We start from the raw sequence: 27,780 nt of genomic DNA, 5'->3' as shown, positions 1-27,780 counted from the left end.
GCACAACTGTGAACTTATTTCAGACATGTGATTACAGCATCACACTTGTCATGCACAGCAGCAAGTTTGACAAAAACAAACAGTAATGGCTGGCCAGCATCATAACAGCGATGAATTTACACTGATGTGTCCTCTGAGATGCGTCCTCTTTCCGTTGTGACACGGCCATTTTCCCTGCGTACTGCATACGTGTCTGTGGTTTCAGGCTGTGTCTTAGGGGTAGGTACTGGAGTTGAGCAGGGAGGTTTGAGGTCTATACTGCACTCAATCTTGCATCTAGGCCAAGGAAGGAGATCTGAATAAATGTGTCTTCGGTCCTTGTAAGAGAAGAGGTTGTCTCGGCATGGATGTGGCTCAAATACGCTCATTTGAGGTATGTGATCATTTAGAGCAGTTTTCGGGTCGTTGCCACCGTTTATTTCGTCTGAAGGTTCAGCGTCTGGCCTCTCGCTATACCAGGGGTGGGTGAGACGGAGGAGGGCAGCTGCCCATTGAAGAAGGCCATAGAAGGCCATGAGGAAGATGCCCACAAAGAAGCCGCCCCAGATGAACACGAGTGCAGGGATGCTGTATATTTGCTCCCGCGAGTCCTGGTTGCTGTACCACAGCCCGAACATGACAGTGTTCTCCACGAAGATGACAGTGTAGAAGAACAGGGCCCGGTATCGCGTTGCGCCCTTCTTGACGTTGAAGAAGCAAAAGATGTGGATGAAGCCTATGACACAGTCAAAGAGCACCTCTTCAAATTTGATGTCGCAAGATGACGTCTTCTGCCAGACCAACCACACCATGATGACCAACCAGTGGACGCCAACCACCACGAACACCCACCACTCGTAGATGGCGGCAAAAAGAACAATAGCGATGACACGCGACGTAATCATGAAGAGCCTCCAAGCCACACGCAATTGCATTGCAGGGAATGTTATGCTTTTCCGATTAGGGCAGGCATCTCTCTTGACCTCATAATATTCTTCCAGGGCCTGCGCCAGTGACCACAGTGAAAACAGAACAGAGGCACCTGTAAAATGCAAAGTATGTCAAGCTATAACAGTATATGCTATTAAAATGAATGAACAAACACATACATGTAAATGTGTACTGTCTATTCTACATATGAACTTTTAATATCATTTAAGACATGTTCTTCCTATGTCAGTACACATCAGTAAAAGATAATAAAATTTCTGTCTTTGGTGTTTTTGTTTGTTTGTTTTTGTTTTTGTTTTTTGTTTTTTGCCATTTTATATGTGACCATGCATTACAAAACCAACAAAAAGTTGCCAGATATGGATTTTTAGTTAAGAGCAGATTCTGAAAGAGCAGATTCTGGGCTTTAAAATGATGTCTATATCTCGACTCAAATGGACTCTCCTAACCTAATCTAAATATTGTACAGAAAGCACACATTCCGGAAAAGTGTGAACTGAGAAAAGAAGCTCTAAAGTACAGGGTCTATTCAAGCTGTCAAGCGGAGCTTGCTGTACGCTGAATGGGAAAAAACAGGATGTAAACCACCAGAGCAGAAGAAATGAAGGGATTATCAGATCAAGCTAAAATTGAGCATGCTTTCTCACACTTTCAAAGCAGTAGCATTGATTTACTTTAACGTTATTAGAGTTGAAAGTGAAGTGTGCGTTAAGGGTTTTTGAGGAATGAAAAGAAGACTCTACAAGACACACGTAATCACACTATTCTACAAAAAAAGTTTTCAAGAAAAAATACTAAAAAGACAATTTCCTGTTCGTTCTATGATCCCAAAGCTTCAGCATAAGGTAGAAGAAGAGTCGCTTTTTTTCAAAATATATGAAAAACTCAAGATTGGCTAGGTTGACCCATTTCACCTATTTTCAGTCATCACTGCGTGCGACTTGTTCATTTTGTAATGCATGGTCACATATGAAACATTCTTTAACAAGAAGTAACACACACTGAACAGCTACTGTACGTGTTCACGAGACACATAAATCATTAATGGCAAAATTTGCATAGTTGATCTGCAAAGGAACTCATAGGCCTGAGTTCACAAAGGTGGAACAATCTTTGTCCATGGTTTAAACAATTGACAAAGACTTGTCTGTATGGGGCGCCACGTGTCGCATGACCTACAGTGTATTTCGTTACGAAATCAGTAATTTTGTTGATGAAATGACCACTTTGTTGGCGAAATGAACGATGAAAAGACCATTTCATTCTCCATCTCGAGAGCAGATGGAAGGTTGAAATCGCCAGATACAAAGAGGAACACAGGCCTCAAGAGTATCCACCCTTCACTGTCTTCACTCACTTCGTCAAAAAGGCTGCTGACAAGGCAAACATCCCTGAAATGAATACTGTTTCCTGGGAAGAGCCGTGGAGCAGCCAGTATACCTTGGTGTAACACTGGACAGGTCCCCCACTTTCAAAGATCACATCACTAAGACCAAGGCAAAGGTGACATCAAGGTATAGTATCCTCAGAAAGCTCACTAATACGAAGTGGTGTGCTGATGTAAAGACAATACGCACAACAGCACTAGCTTGTCTGGAGTAGATCAGCTCATGCAATTGAGAATGAGACTGACACTGTTCTAAATTCTTTATGTCTTGCTATCACTGGTTGCCTAAAGCCCACAGAAGTTTGAAGACCTCTACCTACTAAATGGGATTGCTCCCCAAAGCATCCGTAGGACTATTGCATCCCAGAAGGAAAAGCTGAAGCAAGAAAGTGATCCGTGTCACACTCTCTTCAATTATGACCATTCAAGAAAGAGGCTAAAATCCATGAGCAGCTTCAGCCATTAATTCTGTAGAGGCCCTGAACAAAAGCCCTGACAAGCAGCATGTATCCATGTGGATTGAACGTCTCATCCATGCAAGCCGAATACAGTGTCTATCATTGGCCCAAAGGAAACTACACCACCAGGCGCCAGTGAGACATGGCCTGCTGGGTCTTGCTGCAATCATGTAAGAAGTGCGCTCCAATTCAAGCTAGCATAGTGGGTGTAGAGTGAGAATGATCACATCACCTGCCTGTGTGGGGAGGACCAGACTATGCAACATCTCCTTGTCTGTTCATTTTTTATTGTGATTTGTTTGATTTGACCATTGGATAAACACAATCAGGGTAAAAAATATTACAAACTAAATACCCGGGGGTCTCTATGCTCACCTGAGTATCGCAAGTTCACCTTCAATGAATTCTTGCAGACTCATTACAGTATACGAGGTTCCAGGACTGGTATCGTAGAAGATTTATTTCAAACCCAAACTTCAAACTAAGAGGTTTCGCATTTAAAGTAATCTATCTGGAGTATGTAACTGTGATCTGGGCTCTCTGCATCATTAGATTTTCTTCTACATAATTTTATACACACATCCTCTGTTTCACGTCGTTCAGCAATGAGCACAGAGCAACATTCAAACTTGAATGAAAACCTGAAAGTGCGGCAGCAAGTCTACGGAGGTAAAATGAAGTCATGCTCACATGCTTTTAAGTGTTGCAAGAGGTTTAAAGAAGGATAACAAGATGTGGAAGATGACATAATATGAGCAGAATGACCTAAACTACCAGGACTGAGGTCATTGAGCGCATCAAGCAGATGGTGTGTGGCAATCGTCGGCTGACTATTCGAATGATGGCAAATGAGCTAGGCATGAATAGGGACAGCGTCTGGAAGATTCTTACTAAAGATCTAGACATGCGGAAAATCTGCACAAAGATGGGTACCAAAACTCCTGAGTGATGACCAGAAGAATCAATGCAGGACATCATCGAGCGCCTTGAAACTTGAAACCAAACCAGATTTGCTAGGGAGAGTCATTCCTAGTCATCACCTCAGTCCTAGTTGTTGAGGGTCTTCTGCTGCCGGGGTCATCTTTCACGTCCTCTCATCCTTCTTTGAACCTCTTGCACCACTCAAAAACAAATGTGCGTGACATAATTTCATCTCCGTAGACTTGCACCAGCACTTTCAGCACTTTTGATGGAGTTTTCCCTAACCCTACCAGAAACTTCAAATTTGTTCGTTGTTTGTGCTCATTGCTTAAAGGGGAAGGCTAGTAACTGATCAATGGGAATCAGTGGAAATGCTGGGAGATGATTGTTCCAATCCTTATGAGATTCATTCAAGAGTTCATTGTATATTCATTGTTGTGTGAAAATGATTTGCTTTAGAACGGTCTCATATTCAAGTAATGTGCAGATTAATGCTCCGTCACTGACCAGGGACGCTAACCTGGAAGCATTAAACTGCACATTACTTGAATATGAGACCATTCTGAAGCAAATCGTTTTCACACAACAATAGATATACAATGAACTCTTGAATGAATCCCATAAGGATTGTCACAATCATCTCCCAGCATTTCCACTGATTCCCACTGATCAGTTACTAGCCTTCCCCTTTAACATCATGAAACAGAGGATATGTATATAAAATTATGTAGAAAACTAGAAATGTCGCCATGGCGACTGGTATGCCTCCGCATGATGCATGATTCTCCTAATAGGTCTATACAGTGGAAACTCGATATAACGAGATGGTTGGACCGAGTCATTTTCCTCGTTATAGCCGATATCTCGTTATATCAGTAGGCATAAAAGAAGGCATAACATAAAGACATTAATTTGCACATGTGGGACTACCCATCATATTTCAATCAATACTGATAACTTGATATTGTGTGTGAGGGAATTACTCACCTTCATGGGTAAGAAGATGTTTTTCGCCAAGGAAATCCAATATCAAGAATGTGTTTCTTATTAATTGTAGATGTTTGAATTTGTAAATTTATATAGCTTGCGATTGTATCAAGATCGTCTGTGGATTGGTATGTGGTTATCGTATGGGTGTGTGTTGTGTGGAAAGCTTGAATATGGTCTGCACAATGCTGTGTGTGTATGTGACACATTCTGTATGTACATTATGACTGCGTGTGTGTGAAGATGGGGAATTCCCTACGTAGAAGGCCAATCACAGCATCAGATTGCCTCACACCTGCGAAACGTCATGATGATGTCATGTATACATATGGCCGTCCCACCACATTTTCTGCATGTATCAGTGTGTGTGCACACACACACTTACACGTACAACATGCAGTGCTAGCTGGAGTGCACTGAAGAAAATGATTATGTGTGTACAAGACAGTTTTAGGCGCATCAAGCTTTACAATCTCGGAAGATGATAGCACAGGCGAAGTAAAGCTTTACCGAAGGCATTTTGCTTTACCTGGCTATAGCAGGTTTGATTGACTATGTTTTTCTTTGTTTGGAAGTCACAAAATTTAACTCGTTATAGCAGTTATTTCGTTATAGCCGATCTCGCTATAAGAGTAGCATTTTTCATAGACTTGTGTGGAAGGAAATGTGAGACCGGAAAAATTTCCTCGTTATAACCGATATCTCGTTATAGCAGTGTTCGTTATACCGAGTTTCCCCTGTAGTACATGTGGACAATGTGTGATTACATTTTCACAAAAGTGACAAATATTAAAATGACATGTTTGTCACAAATTTGTTGAATGTTCACCTTCCTTGACCTAGATTTAATTGAATGAATGGGAGAACATGTATTTGGGGATTTAAGGATTTAAACTTGACTTTGACCCTTTCATAAGTTTATTCATTGAGTAATTTTCAAGGTACGGAGAAACAGTCCAATTTCTGTATTGAATGGTAGATTGTTACCATTTTCATCTGGCCTTTGATCCTAAAATTTATTTCGATTTCGATTTCGATTTATTTTCATATTTCTCGATGAAAAAATACATCAAATATAACAAAATTGAATGAAGTACATGATATCAAGCTGGAGACATACATAAAATATTGCAAATATATAAAACATATAGTGGTCGATCTATGAAGTTTTGAATCTGTGAATGAATGCTGAAGAAATATGAAGGAACCTACTTAAAAGCGAGCTTGTTGAGCGTAGGTCCCAGTTAAAATCGAGTTAAAGATTAAGATGGGGAGCACGGGTACAACAATGACCGAAACATAGAGAAAAAAAGTACAATTATACAGTTATATAGCAAATTCTTCTCTAATGCAGATTTGGGGTCGGATAAGCCACATGCTGTAGGCGGATGAACCATTGTCGTTCTGGCAATAATAACAATATGACTCAATATATGATAACAATGATACGGTTAAAAAGTATTAGAGATTTATACATTGCGTGTATTATGGAGGGAACACAATGTACCTGCAAATCCCCCCCCCCCCAAAAAAAGACATTCAACAAACAGTTACAGTGCAGAAGGAATTAAAATACCAGCTGTTACCTCGCCCCAACTGTCTTAAAGAAGGAAGAAAATGCAATAGGTCATAAACATAGTGACAGAATTTGAGGGCACATATAGCTGGTTTAACATAACAACAACCCTGGAGTACAGTACAGCGGGATAGTCCTGTACAGCACAAAACAGATTTCAGTGAGCTGAATTAATGTAATTATTCAATAAATACTGTCTTAATTTGCATTTAAAGGATGATAGTGATAAACAACCTGTGACTTCAGAGGGGAGATCGTTCCAGTATTTCGGTCCCGCATACATAATTGTTTTCGTCGCGAAAATTGTTCGAGTACGTGGAAGGTGATAAGCGTCCCGTTGGCGGGTGGGATAATTGTGAACTGAGTAGTTTCTTTTGAACATGTGTAGAAAAACTTCAGATAGATCATTCGGGGAGTATTTATACATGAAAATACCTAGGTTGTAATCAAACAAGTCAGTCAATTTCAAAATATTATTCTTGTGAAAAAAAAAATCATTTGTATGAGATAGATATCCGGCGTTATCGATAATTCTGATGGCGCGCTTTGGAGGAGGAAAAGCGAATCAAACAAAAATCTGGACGAATTACCCCATGCAAGAATTCCATAGTTGAGGTAAGGGGAAATCATTGTTGAGTATATAATTTGTAATACATGTATGGGGAAAAAATATTTTAGCTTCTTTAAAATTCCTATGTTTCTGGACAAAATTTTACTTCAATAGTTAATATGGGTTTTCCAGGATAGATCACTATCAATGTAGAGTCCTAGAAACTTAATACTATCTACCTGGTTTAAATTGATACCATTGATCTTAACATAATCAGAAACAGATTGCAGAGAATTGCTGAACAGCATGTAATGCGTCTTATCAATATTTAGTGACAACTTATTCGCGTGGATCCAGGACTGAACAAGTTTCAGTTCGTTGTTTAACATATGCATAAGCGTGTTAGAGTTACGATGTGAAAGAAATAAATTTGTGTCATCAGCAGAGCATATGAAGGAAAGAATCTGAGACGAATTTTGGAGGTCGTTTATGTACAAAATAAATAATAATGGGCCAAGTAGGGAACCCTGGGGGATACACCACAAGAAGTTGTTTTCAAGAGAGACTCATGACCGTTTAAATAAACATATTGCTTTCTATTAGTAAGGTAGTCTTTAAACCAATCTAGAGCTGTCCCACGAATGCCGTAATGGCTTAACTTATAAAGCAAAATATCATTTGAGAAGTCGAGAAAAACACCGATGGTATGGGAAGCGTCATCTAAAGCATGTGCTACTTTATCAATGAAAGCTAGCAAAGCGTGGGCTGTGCTATGCTGTTTTCTGAATCCAAACTGAAAATTTGAAAGAATATTGCAATTGATAAGGAATCTAAGAGTTCGTTTGCGAAGAAGCTTCTCCAAAATTTTTGAAATTGAAGTTAAAAGAGATATTGGACGGTAATTGCTAACCTATTCTTTAGCACCCTTTTTAAATATTGGAACGACTCTAGCAATTTTCATCTTTTCAGGGACTTTTCCTGTTAACAAAGATTGATTGAAAATATAAGTAAGGGGAGTAATTATTTCAGTTATTATATTTTTTAAAAGAAAAACTGAAATTCCGTCATCACCTGTACTTTTCTTGTTATTTAGTTTGCGAACAATTTCTTTGATTTATTCCTCGGTAATAGGAACAAAAAACAAAGTCTGTGTATTTCTATCCCTTAGAAACGAATGAAAAGGTGTCCCGGAGAGAGGTATTTTCTTGGCAAGATCTGGCCCAAGGTTAACGAAGAAGTCATTGAATACACCTGCCATCTCCCCTGGATTGTCTATCACGCGACCCTCTTTTAGAATACGATTTGGGGAATCGCCTCAGTGCTGGATTTTAAAGCTGTGTTGATCACCTTCCACGTACTCTTTATGTCAGATTTGCATCTATCGAACTGTCGGTAAAAATACTGTTGCTTATCAGCTAAGCGTAACGTAGAGGTCAGCGTATTTCGATAACGAACATAACGAGATTTAGTTGAAACATTTGGGGATTTACGGTATCTACAAAATAATCTGTTTTTCTTATTAATAGACCTAAGAAGAGATTTCGTGATTCAAGGCTGTCTTGGTATCTTTTTATAATTAGATTTAGATCGTTTACATAAAATTTATCTAAAGAGAATCGTTTACACAAAATTTATTTAAAGAGAATCACTGTCAGGCAGAACATGCATAGATATGTATTAAAGGGAAGGCAAACCCAAAGAACGATGTGGATTGTAGCAACATTAGTAGAATACATCAGTGAATGTTTGAAGAAAATCGGACAATTGATGCAAAAGTTATGATTTTTTTAAAGTTTTGGTGTTGGAACCGCTGGATGAGGAGGCTACTAGAAGTAATGATGTACTAGGTGTTTCAAAAAACATTTTCCACTTTTGATTCTTGATAATTCATGAACTGTATATCAGATAACACTGTCATTGATATGAGTATTAGCTGAATAGTGTACAATTTGGTTGAAGGTGGTTTGAATATGAGAGCATAAATCAGTTTCATGAAATCCATGATTAATTTCACAGTTAGGTTCCAGATTTTGCTCTATTTTCAACCCTCTGTACAAAATTTCACTTTGCACAGGGGTCAATGGATATGTATGGGAGTGTGTGGTTAACACCATGACAATGGTCCTAAAAATGGTTAGGGTTTGAATGCTTCATTATTTATTCATGAGAAATTCCACTTTCACAACTAGTCTTTATTCAGCCTCTGGCAGTATCTGTGTAAAGTCAACGCCTGCCGATACTGTCGTTGGGTCTCGACAGTGTTCTCCCTACTTCTGTAATACGAAATTACAATGAATACCTTCTGTTCTATCGTAAACATGGTGACAGGAAGCAAAGAAAATCAATTAGAGTATACACTTGTATAAATGGAGCCTTTAAATAAATCTTCTGTGAAACATATCGCTCCAATGATAAATGCTGCTGAAGTCAATACCAACAAATGATTTCTTTGTATCAAAAAGCGAAAAATTTGTCAGACTATTTAATTAGTAGACAGTTGTATTAAAATGAGGAACTTTAGACCATTTATGCTTATTTATATCCCAAATTTAGTGATATGTGAAGCAAAAATTGAAAATGATTGCCAGCTGGAATGGAATGTGGTGTTTGCAAACACATGGAAACATGTGCTTCCTTTATCCATGTGCATGCATTTATCCTTTACCGTGCATGATTCCAGACTAGCAGTGCCCAGGGCAATCCACTTTAATTTTTGATTAAGCATTCATGTGCCTGGGAGCTCCAGACTGACGCCTAGTGAACAGGTGGTTCAGGCATGTCCATTGTTCAGGGCCATTGTCAGCACACACTCACATACACATCATTGGTTCCTGTGCAAGGTTCAATTTTTGTACAGAGGGTTGAAATTTGACCAAAATCTGAAACCTTACTTCAACATCAATCTTAAATTTAATGAAACGGATTTATGCTTTCACATTCAAATCACCTTCAACCAAATTGTACACTATTAAGCTAGCATTTATATCAATGACAGTTTTATCTGATAAATAGTTTTTGAACTATTAATGATCAAAAGTGGGAAATGTTTTTTGAAACACCTAGTATGAGTGGAATACAATATAAAGAAAAATATACAGAAAATTCAACAAAAATTAATTTTTCAGGAAAATTACATATTCCATCAACTTGATACAGACATATGTGGGTAGCAATGATTCCCCCTGCTTTCTGAAAGCGGTTAGTCAAGTGCTCTTTCAAAATGCTAGAAAAAGTGAATTTTTGTTAGTTTTCCTCTTTATTTTCTTTGTATTGTTGTCCACTCATACGTCATAACATCTAGTAGTCTCCTCATCCAGCAGTTCCAACACCAAAACTAAAAAATTTATAACTCTGGCAATGATTGTCCGATTTCCCTCAAACTTTCACTGATGTTTTCTACTAATGTTGCTGCTTTCACTCCACCCACATTGCTCTTTGGGTTTGCCTTCCCTTTAAGTTTCATGATAACTTGAGCCACTTCTGAGATATGGAGGAAGTTCTAAGTAAGTTCAGCACTTTCATTTGATCTTTGACCTTTTGACCTTTGACTTTTTTGGCAGAGAATCTTTATAGGGTTATACATGCATACACCAAGTTGAAAAAAATAATCATGCTGGCATTGCATAAATATGAGGGAACTATTACAATTTTGAAGTGTTGCCCTTGACCTTTGACCCCCACACCTTTGACCCCATGAACCCCAAATTGCCTAGATAATCACTGCCAGTCCGTACATGCATATTTAATTATACTATGTTCCATGAAAATACCTTGAACAATTTCTAAGATACGGAGAAAAAAGTGAAATTTTAACATTTTCACTAGACCTTTTGACCTTCGACCTCATGACCCTAAACTTTCACCAGGGAATCTTAATTGAGTAACATATGTACACATTAAGTTTCAAGAAAATATCTTCAGGCATTGCATAGATATGGGGGGAAAGAGTGAAATTTTGAGCATTTGACCTTGACCTTATGACCTTTGACCTTGAGCATGTGCACCCAAAAGTTGAGAGGCACAACATCACCCCTAATACATATACATACCAAGTTTCATTAGGATACCTCAAAAGGTTTTTTAGTTACGCTGTTCACAAAATTCATTACGGCCGGACAGAAGGACGGATGGACGGACGGAAGGACGGACGGACGGACGGAAGGACGGATAACCTGAAAACATAATGACTCCGGCACCACTTCGTAGCGGAGGCATAAAACTGTGATGGCTGCAGAGAGCTAAGATCACAGTTACATAACATACTCTAGATAGATTACTTTGAAGGTGAAACTTCTTAGTTTGTAGTTTGGATTTGAAATAAATCTTTTATGACACCAGTCCTGGAACTTTTCTGACACACTTCCTATAGTATTATCTTAGCTCTATCATTTCTGGTTCTAGAGAAAAATATTCAAAAAGATTCCTTATTTTGGGGGAAGGGGGTATGGTCAAACAAGAGGCCATTTATTGAGATCATATCCTCCTAGGAATGATACCTGCCAATTCTGATGAAATTCATCAATGGGTTTTCAAGAAGAAGTTGAAAATGTATACAATTTAGCCCCCAATTTGACATCCCCCCCCCAAAAAAAAAAATGAACTGGGGAAGGGATGGACACTCCTCGATCTGCCATAAACAAACTTAAAACTAACGTCAATGTATACTCATAGTATGAACTTGGCTCTATCACTTCTGGTTCTAAAGAAAATTGTAACAGATTCCTTAAAGGGCCCCTAAAATCCATATGCAATTGTCATGTTGGTTTGTGTTGATCTATGATACCCTCAACATCACTTTTGTGGCGAAACGAGTATCTAGAAACATTTCATATATTTTTAACGATTTTTTTCTTCTATTTTCCTTCAGATTACGTTGGGATGCCCACAAAAAAAAATCCTTTCAAACCAATTTTCCTTTTGTGACCTCATCTGTCAATCATTGCTAAAGTAGTGAAATGTTTAACAAAAGGCATTGGAATGTACCTTCCCCTCGACTCAGCATAACTTACATGTTCCCTCGCCATGTCTTCTGTTAGTCACATTAATATCACAAAATGTTTCCAGATGTAATAACAAATGAAAACAAAGTGATGAACAGTATGCAAAAAAAAAAGGAGAGTATAACAGACCAACCAATACAAGAATTTCTCAATATTATAACAACTTACTTTGTCAAGACGAACTCTAAACCTACATATAATATTTTGGGAGAGCCATGCATAATGGCGGAGGCAACCGGTCACCATAGCAGCATTTCTATAGTTACATAATGTATAAAATAGTTGTAATAATAAGTTCATCCAATGGCCTTAATCAGTATGTAGCTTATTTCACTATTATTATAAGGATAAATCCACCTAAAAAGTTGGATTGATTGAATGCAGCAATATCAGTCGTACACATTAATATGATCAGTGAAAGTTTGGGGAAAATCAGAAAATCGGTTTAACAGTTATGAATTTTTGAAGTTTTTAAAGTCACTGCTGGATGAGAAGACTGCTACAGTGTATGATACGCGTAGAACGATATAAGGAAAATATAGAGAAAATTTCACAAAATGTATTTACAAAAACAAGAAGTGCACATTTTCTCAACTTGTCAATGACGTATGTTATTAAGGGTTAAATGCTTTATAATAACAATAAAAAAAGGATAGTATCTTGGTCTCCTCGTGTCGTCATCAGCAAAATCTAAGTCGCACATTACCAACTACATTCTTAATTAGGTCTAGGTCCAGCTATTTTGAAGTACATGTACAATATGTCTATACATGGTATTTAACAGGAGACAACTGAAGATGCAGTGCACGCAAGAAATTATTCACTAACATTGTCACTAATAGTGCCCTTGGTACTGTTAGTGAATTAATGAAACAGCACCACTGTTGTTAGCTTCTGTGCGGCCTCGCGATGTTAGGCTAACAGCGCTGCTAGTGAATTTGACTAAGACCCCCTTTACAGTGAGAGGCTCGGCCGCGGCTCGGCCGCGGCCGAGTCCACCTTCATTTCAGTGTAAACGCGCAAAAGGCCAAATGCGAGGCCAAAACTGGCCTCGCATTTTGTCCTACAAAGAATTTTTTCCTTCGGCAAAGGCCTTTGCCCGAACGGCGACTTCGTCGCCACGGAATTCATTTGGCAAAGGGTCTGAAAACCAGACAATACCAAATTGTGTTTGTTTACAAGCAGAGCGCCACTACGACAAAATATTGAAAGATTTGAATCAAAAGCGCGGCCGAGCCCGGCAGTGTAAACGGACAAAATTGCGGGGCCCGGCCTCGCAATTGAGGCTGGGCTCGGCCGCGGCTCGGCCCAGCCCCGCACTGTAAACGGGGTCCAACAGCACGCTTCTGTGCGGCCAAATCGTCGCTATCAGTGCTATTAGTGCGCTGTCAGCGCTAACAAAGTTTCTGTGTGGCCGCTCCTGGTCTCTTATTCCAAGGCAAACAAAATCAATGCTTTATTAATATTTATTCATGATGAATTGCCCTGTGCACTGCTAGTCTGAATTCATGGTACAAGGTAAAATACATGCACATGAAAAAGTAAGCTCATGTTTTCATGTGCTTACATACACTATTAGGATGAATAAAGACTAGATGTGATTGTGGAATTCCTCATGTGTATGAAATATAGCATTAAAACCCTGGTCATTAATTGTTTAGGATCATTGTCAGGGTGTTAACCCCAACACTCCCATACACACCCGTTGACCCCTGTGCAAAGTTAAAGTTTTGTACAGAGGGCTGAAAATAGAGCAAAAACTGAACCCTAACTTTATCTTGAATTTTATGAAACTGATTTATGCTTTCATTTTTAAATTAGATTGTACCTCCAACAAAAGTGTACACTATTCAGCGATTGCTCATATCAATGTCAGTGATTTATCTAATTCATATCTTTTAAATGCTATATTAAAGGAAACCAAAACCCAAAGAGGAGTGTGGATTGACTGAAAGCAGCAATATTAGTTGAACACATCAGTGAAAGTTTGGGGAAAATCGGCAAATCGATGCAAAAAGTTATGAATTTGTACAGTTTTGGTGTTTGAACCATAGGATGAGGAGACTAACCTAGATTATTATGATGTATGTGTAGACAACAATACACAAGTAGTACAGACTAGAAATGTCGCTATGGCGACTGGTATGCCTCCGCCATAATGCATGATTCTCCTAATAGGTCTGTAGTACATGTGGACAATGTGTGATTACATTTTCACAAAATTGGCATGTTTGTCACAAATGTGTTGAATGTTCACCTTCCTTGACCTACACTTGTAGGTTTAATCTGATGAATGGGAGAGCATGTACTTGGGGATTCTAGGACTTTTACTTGACCTTGGCCCTTTCATAAGTTTATGCATTTGGTAATTTCAAGGTACAGAGAAAAAGTGCATTTCTGTATTGAATAGTAAATTGTTACCATTTTCATCTGGAATTTGACCCTTGACCTTTGACCCTAAAATTCATAAGAGAATCACTGTCAGGCAGAACATGCATAAATATGTGCGAAAATAAGTTTCGAAAAAAACTTAATATTTTGAGCCACTTCTGAGATATGGAGGAAAAAGTAAAGTTCAGCACTTTTACTTGATCTTTGACCTTTTGACCTTTGACCTTTTAGGCCAAAATAAAACCTTCCCAGAGATCTCTGTTGAGTTATACATGCTTACGCAAAGTTAAATAAAAAGGTAATCCTGCAGTGTATAAATATGAGGGAAATAGTAAAATTTTGAAGTGTTGCTCTTGAATGCTTACACAAAGTTAAATAAAAATAATCCTGCAGTGCATAAATATGAGGGAAATAGTAAAATTTCGAAGTGTTGCTCTTGACCTTTTACCCATGACCTTTGACCTCATAAACCTAAAATTCCCTAAATAATCACTGCCAGTCAGTACATGCATTTATACTATGTTCCTTGAAGATACATTGAACCATATCCAAGATATGGAGAAAAAAGTGACATTTCAACATTTTTACTTGACCTTTTGACCTTTAACCTTTGACGTCCTGACCCCAAACTTCCATCAGAGAATCATACTTGGTTGATACATATATACACTAAGTTTCAAGAAAATATCTTCAGGCATTGCATATATATGGGGAAAAAGTGAATTTTTGAGCATTTGACATTGACCTTTTGACCTTTGACCTTCAGCATGTGCACCCAAAAGTTGATAGGCACAACTTCACCCTCTAATGCACATGCATGCCAAGTTCCGTTAGGATACCTCTAAAGTTTTTTTAGTTACGCTGTCCACAAAATTCATTACGGACGGACGGAAAGACGGATGGACGGACGGAAGGACGGACAACCCGAAAACATAATGCCTCCGGCACCACCTCGTGGCGGAGGCATAAAAATGTAAAGGGAGTCCTACAAAAATATATCTATTCATGAAAATTACACATTCCATCATTCTGATACTGACATATGTTAAGGGTTGCAATTATTACTGCTTTCTGAAAGGAGATACTCAAGTGCTCTTTCATCATGCTAGAAAAGTGAATCCTTCATGGAATTTTATTTATTTATTTTTAGTTACGCTGTCCACAAAATTCATTACGGACGGACGGAAAGACGGATGGACGGACGGAAGGACAGACAACCCGAAAACATAATGCCTCCGGCACCACTTCGTGGCGGAGGCATAAAAATGTAAAGGGAGTTCTACAAAAATATATCTATTCATGAAAATTACACATTCCATCATTCTGATACTGACATATGTTAAGGGTTGCAATTATTACTGCTTTCTGAAAGGAGATAGTCAAGTGCTCTTTCATCATGCTAGAAAAGTGAATCCTTCTTGGAATTTTCTTTATTTATTTTAATATTATTATCCACAGTCACACACACGTCATAACCTCTAGAAGTCTCCTCATCCAGCAGTTCCAACACAAAAAGTTCACAACTTTTGCATCAATTGTCCCATTTTCCTCAACTTTCACTGATGTGTTCTACTTGTGTTGCTGCTTTCACTCGATCCACATTTCTCTACGGGTTTGGGTTTCCTTCAAGGATCTTAAGTTGGAAATGTATTTTGTAAGACCTAGTAGTATTCTGGGAAAGGAAACATATGAGACAAATCTACGTAGTTTAAAATGCATAAGAGAGAAGTGAAGGAGAGGGGAGGGGGTAGATCTTGATCGCTGCTGACCTGCAAGCCAGTAGAGTTCCTCCACATCCACCATCATGTACACCTGGATAACCAGCTGGGGAGCCGACTCCATGAAGGCCTGCAGGAGGCGCAGCACGGTGATGTTCCGATTCTCGTAGATCATCAGCTCGTGATATTTCTTCTTCTTGTGGCTCAGCAGGCCAAACTTCATGTTGCGCCAGTATCTTGTGGGTAACAAAATAGGACAGGGATAATCATTATCGTAATGTGAATAACCACAAGTTGATATTTGTCATTGTATTTATGCTGTCTGTATGCTGACAAATATATTATCTTAAATCAGGGAAGTAGATCTCTTTCCACCTCCCTGCTTAAATAGATAATGTCTAAGAATAGCTCACACCATCTGTCATGAATGTACACACTGGTAGATATGTATTGTATGGTTGCTATTGTGTACGTATACCAAATGACAAGATTAGTGGAGAAGGTTCATATTGTAAAATTGCTAGTACATGTAAAAAAGAAAAAATATATATATAATATATAAGACGAAGGAAAGAGCTCACCAAATCCAGAATGGTCTAGGAAGTACTAGTATATTGGCTAAGTTGTGAAATACATACTGTACACTGTACAGAACACGTCTCCTTCTAACCCAGTGGGTTTGGTAGCTACTTTTAGGTATGATGTCATGCACATAATAGACAGTGAGTCAGGGCGCCTGGAAGGATCTTGAACTCACAGCTGTGTAGTTCTAGGTTGGGGATAATTACAGAGCATTCAAGAAAGGGTGAATGTACCTATATGAGCCACATAAATTATGAAGTAGACAGAGTACCCAACAACTATGCTCTGAGAGTCGCATCACTTCTGGCTCTGAAGCAAATCATTATAGTCAGTCCTGTGTTTACCTGGTGACCTGCTATATTTGTGGAGATAAGGCCAGAGAAACATATTGCCTGTGGCGAATTGGTTTGTCTTCATTGGTGACCGACTCCATTTTAATGTTTGTGGACATTGCTACCATTGAAGCAGTGAATGGTTGGATTCCTACAACTGTAGCTGGATATCATTTGCTGGATTATCCTTCACAATGTTGGGATTCTACACGTATAAATCGCCGTGGATTTGTACTTTGGATTACTAGTAGTATAGTAACCTGTGTCCACTGATTTATGTCTGAGGGATCATTAATCAGTACAATAGGATCATTCATCTGTTCATCGAACATCGTCTTTGGACATTTCCAAGGGATTACATGGAACTTGTGATGTTTACATGCAACTGTAACACAATGTACAAGCTTGTAAAATATGTGCAATGCTATTTATAATACATTGTACGTACTGATTAGTGTCCCTACAGCAAATATCACTGATAATAAACTGCCTAACATATACAGTTTCTTTTGTGCGATCATTCTTAATGTCATTTCGGTTGTTACATCATCAAAGCAATAGGCCTACTATATGTAGCTACATGTAGTATTCCAAATGCAGCAATGACAAATAAACTATGGTACATACATGTATATACAAGGTTATGCAGTTTATGATACATACAGGCTTTATTAATAAGCACTAATAAGCACAGCTTGTCTTATGGATAACCTTTGAGGTTTGCCTGCATGGGCATCATTTGTAAATTCTAGAAGCAATCGTGGTTAGTGCATCTCCCTCTCATATATACAATGCACGATAGCAGTTGTGTGCCAAAATGTATAGCTGCAATGTCACTGGTGTGACTATTTTTTTTTTCCAGGGGGTCAGGTTGACATGGGAGACAAGACCAGAAAAATGCTGCAGAAAATCAATCACCTTGGATGCCTCCATCTCTCAAGTAATCACCATATCTGCCACAAGTTCATGTCCCTCTGATGACCCTAATTGAAGCTCATCAATCTTGACCACTGACTCAAGATTAACCCCACTCTCCATGCCATGCATCAAGGACACAGTCGCGAATCAGTTTTTGTCCATTATACCATATAGAGTGTCCATATGCAGGCCGTATTATTGTGACTTGTTCCAAGCCGTGTTTATAGTCAGTGACAAAACTGCCAAACATATTACTTTCCTGACCTTGATATTACTTTGCAACCATGAAGAACTGAGAACCCATCACATTCAATGTATCTTACACCCTATGGGGCAAAAGAAAAAAAAGGAAAATAAAATGAATAATAAAAATGTGAGGCTGGGTAATTAAAGAAAATATTTCTCTTCTACCGCCCCCTTTTAACCTTACCTTTTGAGCACACCAAGCTGGAGAACATGCGTGGCCACCAAATCACACCAGCACAGCAGCTTCCCTGCCCAACCGTTGTTCTTGTGATGGTCAGAGTCTTCCTCCAAGTCAGAGACGAACCACCGGAAGCTCAAAAACTGGAGGACGAGGGATGGGATGAGCACGAAGATGAAGGTCAAGATGCCCCAAAAAATATAGTCGCTGTGGAAATAGTGCACCCCCATAAGGAGATCAGTCACCATGTCTGCAATGTGCATGATCACCCCACTAAGGGGGGTGAAGATGGCATCTAATACCTGTACATGTACTTGGTTTTTGCAGTCCTGGTAGTTTTCCTTCCTGGACCCAGAGGGAGGAGCATTGTTGCCATTCCCCTGCATTGTCAGGGGTTGCGACTCCTGTTCATTGGTGGAATCCTTGATATCAGTGGTATCTTTCGTCATGGTGACGCAAGGCTCCTACATGAATCCAAACAGGAGTCATTTACCCTAAAGGGTTGATCCTACAATAACTGCTCTGGGAGGCATTTTTGGCATAAAATTTCTCTCTGATGCCAGCTGATTCAGTGTTGCCAACTGTAGTTATTACAGGTAAGTTTGTTCATCACCTTTTTCTCCACACGTTGCATGTGACTAGTCCTATAAAACTAGATGACAACAAAACAATGCTGTGTTACCCTGTAAGGGGATGTTGTATCCGCAGGGCTTCACTGATCGATCTGAACAGGTCTTGAGCTGGAACACTCAACTATAAGGAACAGGAAGTCCCCGATACAATGTTCTTCTTCCAAATCTGAATACAATCTTCTTATTTTCCTACCAATCAAATGACCAATGAAATTAAGTTTCTTTGTGTCCCAGGACACTCTAATGTCAATCAGTAACTTACTCATACTACAGCACATAAATGACGGTACTGTGATCTAACCTATTAATACACAGACGCACAAGGAAGACAGATCAAAAGAACATGACAGACTAATGCCACAGACTAGAATAAACATTTAGTAAATGACTTATAAAAGATACCAAGATTAATAAAGTGCAAGTAATGTTAAGATCTTACCGCAATGCTTCCTTGTACATGTACAAGTTGTATTTATAGGAATATGCACAGTATGATGACTTATCCTGTATCCTCAACTGCGTACCAGTATTACTGGCAATGTGCACAACATTTGAGGAAAATCTGCCTTGACAGGATTGTTTTCTTCTCATGATGTACATTGTACTAGGGAGGTGGGACCTCCCTCCCTCATTGTACCTTGAACTGATAATTGCATATTATGATTAATAAAGATAAATGAAAACAGTCTCACATTCATGACCCCGATAATGGTAGGTTCTAATCATTAACTCAAGCACTCAAGTTTGACTGATCACTGTACACAGAAGCACATGATGATGGGAAGTAGATTGCAAAAAAAAAGTGCATGTACCTCGACCTAACTTGCTTTATCTCGCTCTCTTCTCTCTTTTGTTTTTTTTTTCTAGGTTGTACATTTGTACATGTATTGCCATGAAACATCAAAATGTCTTTAAACCATATTTGACAAAATCTGAAATAATTATAGGAATACTACAACAAGGTACATTTAGTTGTAATACAGTGAGTTTGAATGTTGCCAACTTACATACAGGATCAACTAAAATGCACCCAACACAATGTTCCCAAATATAACATCAGCATAATGTTTTTCCATTTTTGTCATTCAGTCCATTCTAAAAAAAATTTTGAACAATTTTACAATGAATGAGCTAAATCACAGTATATGCACGCATAGATCTACAGGAGACACGAGTGCAATTTTACAGATAGTTTTGCGTGGTATGAAGTATGATACTCCTCTGTCACAGTAACAGTCGATGTATATTCAACAGAAGAAAGTTATGGTCTAGATTTAACCATAAAAAAACACATTTTTGTGCAAGCACACTTGCTCCAGCTGAGATGTAACACCATATTATGCATACCATACTGAATAATAGTGTGTAGTCGACTTCTGTTACACAAGTACAGCCTCGTACAATGGAATATGATGATATGACTTGAGGTACTTATGGTTGATACTTAACATCGATTACAATAAGTTTTTTTTTATAAGTAAAAAAAAAATAGTTGGATAATAAAATCAGATGCATCAAGATATGAAACACCACTGAGATGTTAACTTGTAGTGGAGGCAACATGCAGAATGTTCCACTCGAAGGGCCACATGCTAATGAAGGGGGAAGTAGGGGTCCAGTTATAAAATAGCAGGATTTCTAACCAGTAACTTCCTCTTAATGGCTGTTTAATTTCAATTTGGACATTGATGAGTTAACAGGATTTTGAACCTTAGGGTTAGAAAATTCAGTTGATAATATACCCCACAACAAGAACCATCATCACCACCATGCATCAAACAATTAAACAGGCCTGTATTAAAAGTTAAGAACTCTGACAGTAATACACATTTAGATATGAATTTTAAGCACCGACAGTGTTCACAGATCACCGACATGCCCACATAATAATGGCATAAAGTTTCAGATTACATTGTATTTGTCGTGCCCATGTGAAGTGCACATTGTAGTTTGAAGTTCATTAAGCAGTGCGTCCCTCATTTGCCATTCAACACAACAATGCTCTCCCACTGTCCAGAGAAAATGCCCTTCTCCTCAGGGGAGAATGGTACAAGTATGGCCCACCACTACAAGATCACGTTTATCCTATAACAAGAGCAGACCTTTCTTTGACTATTAACGCAATATAACAGAACGTTCTATCCATGAACAAAAATAAGAAAATATTTGATGAGGACATGATCATGTTGATCAAGAACAGGCAGTTGATTTAACCTGCTGCCAGCTGATTGAGTGTTGCCAACTGCAGTTATTACAGGTAAGTTTGTTTATCACTTTTTCTCCACACATTGCATGTGACTAATCCTATAAAACTATATGACAACAAAACAATGCTGTGTTACCCTGTAAGGGGATGTTGTATCTGCTGGGCTTCAATAATCGATCTAAACAGGTCTTAAGCTGGAACACTCTCAATCATAAGGAACGGGAAGTCCCCGATGCAATGTTTTTCTCCATAATCTGAATACCATTTTTTTCTACCTACCATTGACCAATGAAATGAAGTTTCTTTGCGTCCCAGGACACTCTTATGTTAATCAGTGACTTACTCCGACTACTGCGCCTAAAACATGGTAGGCCTACTGTGATCTATGCATACACAGATGCATGAGCAAAACAGATCCAGAGAATATGACAATTTAACTATGTCACAGACTAAAGAATAAATTGTAAATGACTTATAAAGATACCACAATTAAAAAAAAATGCAATTAATATTAAGATTTTACCGCAATGATTCCTTGTACATGTACAAGTTGTATTTATAGGAATATCCACAGTATGATTCCGTGTCCTGAATCCTCAACTGCGTACCAGTGTTACTGGCAATGTGCACAACATTTGAGGAAAATCTGCCTCGACATGATTGTTTTCTTCTCATGATGTACATTGTACTAGGGAGGTACGACCTCCCTCCCTCATTGTACCTTGAACTGACCCTGCATATTATGATTAATAAAGATAAATGAAAACAGCCTCACATTCATGACCCCGATAATGGAAGGTTCTAATAATTAACTCAAGCACTTAAGTTGACTGATCACTGTACACAGAAGCACATGATGATGGGAAGTAGATTGCAAAAAAAAGTGCATGTACCTCGACCTAACTTGCTTTATTTCACTTCCTTCTCTCATTTGTTTTTTTTTTTTCTTTCTGGGTTGTACATTTGTACATGTATTGGCATGAAACATCAAAATGTCTTTAAACCACAATTGACAAAATCTGAAATAATTATAGGAATACTACAACAAGGTACATTTAGTTGTAATACAGTGAGTTTGAATGGTGTCAACTTACAGGACCAACTAAAATGCACCCAACACAATGTTCCCAAATACAACATCAGCATAATGTTTTTCCATTTTTATCATTCAGTCCATCCTCACAATTTTTTGAACCATTTTACATTAAACCAGCTAAATCATAGTGTAATCACGCATAGATCTACAGGAGACAAGAGTGCAATTTTACAGATAGTTTTGCGTGGTATAAAGTATGATACACTGTGTCACAGTAACAGTTGATGTATATTCAACAGAAGAAAGTTATGGTCTAGATTTAACCATAAAACAAACACATTTTTGTGCAAGCACACTTGCTCCAGCTGAGATGTAACATCATATTATGCATAACATACTGAATAATAGTGTGTAGTCGACTTCTGTTACACAAGTACAGCCTCGTACAATGGAATATGATGATATGACTTGAGGTACTTATGGTTGATACTGAACATCGATTACAATAAGTTTTTTTTTATAAGTAACAAAAAATTAGTTGGATAATAAAATCAAATGCATCAAGATATGAAACACGACTGAGATGCTAACTTGTAGTGGAGGCAACATGCAGAATGTTCCATTCGAAGGGCCACATGCTACTGAAGGGGGAAGTAGGGGTCCAGTTATAAAGTAGCAGGATTTCTAACCAGTAACTTCCTCTTAATGGCTGTTTAATTTCAATTTGGACATTGATGAGTTAACAGGATTTTGAACCTTAGGGTTAGAAAATTCAGTTGATAATATACCCCACAACAAGAACCATCATCACCACCATGCATCAAACAATTAAACAGGCCTGTATTAAAAGTTAAGAACTCTGACAGTAATACACATTTAGATATGAATTTTAAGCACCGACAGTGTTCACAGATCACCGACATGCCCACATAATAATGGCATAAAGTTTCAGATTACATTGTATTTGTCGTGCCCATGTGAAGTGCACATTGTAGTTTGAAGTTCATTAAGCAGTGCTTCCCTCATTTGCCATTCAACACAACAATGCTCTCCCACGGTCCAGAGAAAATGCCCTTCTCCTCAGGGGGGAATGTACTAAGTATGGCCCACCACTACAAGATCACGTTTATCCTAGAGCAGACTTCTCTTTGACTATTAACACAATATAACAGAACGTTCCATCCATGAACAGAAATAACAAAATATTTGACTACGACATGATCATGTTGATCAAGAACAGGCAGGTGATTTAACCATTTCACATAAATACATATGAAATATTTGATATTAGAGTGTGTGTCCCCTCTGAATTTTTCTACCACTTTTTAAAGTCATGTAGGTATTCAATTACTAGCGAAGACTAGGATCATCAGTTAGCAATATCAAACATGTAGGGCATCAAGAAGATGATTTCCATGGTGTATGATGTCAACATTCTCCTGCAGTCATTGTTGATGGCCACATGACAGCTTACACTTTCACAGATGCCATCACACAGCACACACACACACACACACACACACACACAATTACAGATACACACACACATTCTTACATACATGTGAACTCCATTGTTGAGAAAGCGATGTTCCCATATTGTTTGTTCCACAAGAATTGCTTCTTTGTCACTGACACTTCAAGAGAATCATACCTTCATACTCATGAAGCGTAAGGACTGACCAAAAGGCCCCCAATATCAATCGGCTCTGTATTGACTCTCGTTAAAATGTCTGCTCATAAAGCAATTAATGTGTTCATGAAGGTTTTAAAAGCAAAACATGGTAGACACAAAATAATACCGGTTTATCTTTCACTCACACACAAGACAAAAACCCTATACTTTCTTTGGAAACTCCATAAAAATATGACACAAATACTACGTATGATTTGATGGTAATATTAACAAATTTTTGTTGGGCAGTAGCAGAATCAACATCAGAACATGACGCATGACACAAACATGAGTATGGTTCTAGAACAGCCATGTACTCACACAGTGCATACATAGATAGACACAGCCAGGGAGCAGGTATCTTTTTGGAGCATGTCTGAAAGGATACAATGTGTTTTGTTTTGTTTGTTTTTTGGCTGGTATTTCTGGTGCTTGAACACATCTGAATCACAAATTCAAACGTCCATCAACACTGGCACATCTGTGAACTTATTTCAGACCTGTGATTACAGCATCGCACTTGTCACACACGGTAGCAAGCTTGACAGAAACAAAATCGTAAATGGCTGACGAGCGTCACAACGAAAATGGCTTTACAACGTGCATGCTCTCGGAGACAGTTAGCGTTTAGACTTCGCCATTTACCAAGCATACTGCATATTTGTCTATGATTTCAGGTTGTGTCCTGGGGGCAGGTACTTGAGATGAGCACGGAGATGTGAGGATTATGTTGCTCTCACTCTTGCATCTAGACTCAGGAAGGAGATCTGGATGAATGTATCTTCGGTTCTTGTAAGAGAAAAGGTTGACTCGGTATGGAGCAGCTCTCGAGTTGATGCCAACATCTGTTTCATCTGAAGCCTTAGCGTCTGGACTCTCCCCACTACAGGTGGGTGAGATACAGTACAGCAGCTGCCCGTTGGGGTGACAGAACCCGTAGTAGAGGGCCATGATAAAGATACCCAGGAAGAAGCCGCCCCAGACAAACACGAGCGCCGGCAGGCCGTACATCTGCTCCCGCGAGTCCTGGTAGCTGTACCAAAGACCAAACATGATGGTATTTTCCATAAAGATGACAGTGTAGAAGAGCAGGGCACGGTATCGCGTGACACCGCCCTTGACATTGAAGAAGCAGAAGATGTGGATGATGTCCATGACACAGTCAAAGATGTTCGGTGTAATAATGGCAGAGGTAAAAATGGCAGAGGTAAAAATGGCAGGGGTAAAAATGGCAGGGGCAAAAATGGCAGAGGTAAAAATGGCAGGGGTAAAAATGGCAGGGGCAAAAATGGCAGAGGTAAAAATGGCAGGGGTAAAAATGGCAGAGGTAATAATGTCAGAGGTAAAAATGTCAGAGGTAAAAATGGCAGAGGTAAAAATGGCAGGGGTAAAAATGGCAGAGGTAAAAATGTCAGAGGTAAAAATGTTAGAGGTAAAAGTGGCAGAGGTAAAATTGTCAGAGGTAAAAATGTCAGCGATTTCGTCAGAGGTAAACGTATGAAGAGGTTTTGAATAATATCCTAGCCAGAGCAAACTGTATTTATCGAATTATCAAATCCAAACTGCAGATTTGAAGAATATTTATGGAATTATGTTTAAAAAAAATTAGAGCACTCTCATTATTCTGAGTTTGATTCAAGTGCAGTGGCGTAATCTGTCTGTTCATTTTTACCTGGCACCGTCAAGGTTGACCTCCTCAAATTTGGCGTCGCAGAACGACGTCTCCTGCCAGACCAGCCACACCGTGATGACCAACCTGTAGACGCCGGCCACCACGAATACCCACCACTCATAGATGGCAGCAAAGAGGGCCATGGCAATGACCCGCGATGTAATCGTAAAGAGTCTCCAAGCCATACGCAATGCCACAGCAACGTACACGATGTTCTTCCGGTCGGTGCAGGAATCTCGCAGAGCCTTGTGGTACGCTTCCAAGGCCCACGCCAGCGATGACAGCGATCTATTTATTTATCTTTGATCTATCTTGACGTGGAATGTAGTCATGATTGGTATGGTTTTATTTCTAAATTTTATTGTAGACGGCCCGAGGGAAGTCATATCACAAGCAGCAACGGTGGTCTCCAGGTCTCAAACACTGGCTATGACTTTCTAACCACCATCGTCGGCATCAACAACGGGCTCGACGGCAGCAAAACCATAGCAACGGAGTCCACACTGCTATCGACCATCAGCAAGGACTCGTCCTACCAGATGGACATTCTGTCGGTAAGAACGGTCGCAGTCGACACCTTCGAGAAGCGATTCGATGGGACATATGGGGCGCCCTCTAAGGGCAAGAGACGCAGCATTACCCTGGCCTCCTCGAGGGTCCGGAGCAGCCGCGACAGGAGCTTCGAGTACTCTGAGATTCCCGAGAGCACATCCAAAACGGACGAGAATTTCTACCACTTTGCCACCCTGCAGACGCAACAATCTAATCCCAAGGCACCCAAGCTTGGTGTCATAGGGCGGACCAAAGCTCTAGTGAGGAGCAACTCGCTGCCGTCAGGAAGAGTACGGAGAGTTGTGTCAGCATTCGAATGGAGGGACCCTACCACATCACAGACCTTATCGGCAACGTTGCTATGGACAACGCCATTTTCCCCTCCATGGAAACACTTATCTTCGACGAAGTCTCCACCCGGAGGAAGAGTAGTGTGAAGGACGACCAACCTCTACAGAATGTTCCCCAGCAGACTGACCCCAATGCTAACAGATGTGAAGAGCTGAACAAGTCGAGCAGCCGACCAGATTTGATGCTACAGGATAGTCCGAAGCGAGCAGTGGGTGGCCATCAACAGGCAGAAACTGATCAGCACGTCTACAAAGAACTAGAAACAAAGGGTCGAGGCGATTGGTATATGATCTCCTTGATCACGTTCCATCGACGTGAACGTCACGTGACATCAAGCAGTCTGAGACTGGAGAACATGTTTACAAAGCCCTCGAACATCGGCAGCGCGACCAAGACAACTATGATCTCTTGCAATCCACAAATTTGCATACGACTATTCAAAAGCAAGACAGTGCGAAATATCACGTTTACAATGAGTTGCAAACACCACAGGACCAGGACAACTACGACCTGTTGGAACTGGAGAGTCCGCAAGTCAAGCAAGCCCATCGCGACCTCTCAGATTATGAAAACCCTCCAACCACTGGGCCCAAACCTGCTTCCCCTTTCGCTCCAAGACCCATGTCACCGCGACAAAATTGGCAGCCGCCCTCTACGGCCCAGAGTGAGACAGCGTCTCCAGCAGCAGCAGTGTCGATCAGGGTCCGGAAGGTTTCGTCATGGTTCGCGATCCGAAGTACTACACTCTCGTCCCCGACATTGTCCGAGACGCCAGCTACGAGTATCCCGCCGTGGTCTTCCAAGAAATCGACGGCTTCGATGACGACGATGCCAGCGATACGGACTCTAACGCCTACGAGAGTTTCGAGCGACCGGTTACGCCGAAAGACCGACGGCAGAGCTTGAAATCGAATAGCGCGAGCAACGACCGCATCCAGGAGCGACTTGGGGTCAGAGTGACCCTGCCGCCCTAAAGCAGCAGCAGCTGGCTAAATTCTTAGACGATGATTACGAGAATATCGAATAGACTTCTCAGGCTAGTCGATTTAGACCGCCACCTAACGATCGAGCAAAGTTAGTGTCAGACTGGCTAGCCAAAGAGTTGTTTCCCCAACAAGCACCACGTGCCTTCTATATACGCAAATGAACAAAACAGCAGCAGCAGCAGCAACAACAACAAAACAAAACAAAAACTAGCATATATTTTTTTTTCCGACGACTGGGCGAATTTTTGAGGTCAGGTGAAGCAGATGAAGCAAAAGAGATGAAGTTATGGTATATATGATGCCCACAATATATGCAAGAATCTTCAGCCTATCGAAGGAGGGAGGCAGACTTAATCAGAAGAAGAAGAAGAAATATCAAATTGATGTGATCAGTGCAGGTCAGACTATTGCCGACAGTCCCCCTTCCCGTCCGTTTTGTTTATGATAATCATTATCAACTCCTGAGTCTTTTTTCTTGGGGGGGGGGGGGGCAGGCATA

The 27,780-nt window shown here is 39.7% G+C and overlaps 1 protein-coding gene and 1 pseudogene across 1 annotated transcript; one reads left to right on the top strand and one right to left on the bottom strand.

Moving 5' to 3' along the window:
• Positions 1-116: 116 nt before the first annotated feature.
• Positions 117-18,623, bottom strand: LOC139744613 (XK-related protein 6-like). Its single transcript, XM_071655043.1, has 3 exons — positions 18,181-18,623; positions 15,970-16,154; positions 117-1,021 (listed from the first exon to the last, which is right to left on the bottom strand). Exons 1-3 carry the CDS (start codon positions 18,621-18,623, stop codon positions 117-119), a joined length of 1,533 nt encoding a protein of 510 aa, XP_071511144.1.
• Positions 18,624-25,533: 6,910 nt separating this feature from the next.
• Positions 25,534-27,269, top strand: LOC139744612 (uncharacterized; annotated as a pseudogene).
• Positions 27,270-27,780: the final 511 nt, after the last annotated feature.

Source organism: Diadema antillarum, unplaced genomic scaffold (assembly GCF_040938485.1).
Source record: "Diadema antillarum isolate AM-2024a unplaced genomic scaffold, OU_Dant_1.0 seq00001196_RagTag, whole genome shotgun sequence".
Taxonomy (NCBI): domain Eukaryota; kingdom Metazoa; phylum Echinodermata; class Echinoidea; order Diadematoida; family Diadematidae; genus Diadema; species Diadema antillarum.
This window is presented reverse-complemented; position numbering and strand designations above follow the sequence as displayed.

Bases quoted from the DNA above. Each gene is read 5' to 3' on its own strand.
- LOC139744613 (XM_071655043.1), bottom strand. From the start codon at position 18,623: ATGACGAAAGATACCACTGATATCAAGGATTCCACCAATGAACAGGAG. The intron at 16,155-18,180 runs GTAAGGTTAAAA...GTTACCCACAAG, and splicing joins CAGCTTGGTGTGCTCAAAAG to ATACTGGCGCAACATGAAGT. The intron at 1,022-15,969 runs GTCAGCAGCGAT...TGCATTTTACAG, and splicing joins GGAACTCTACTGGCTTGCAG to GTGCCTCTGTTCTGTTTTCA.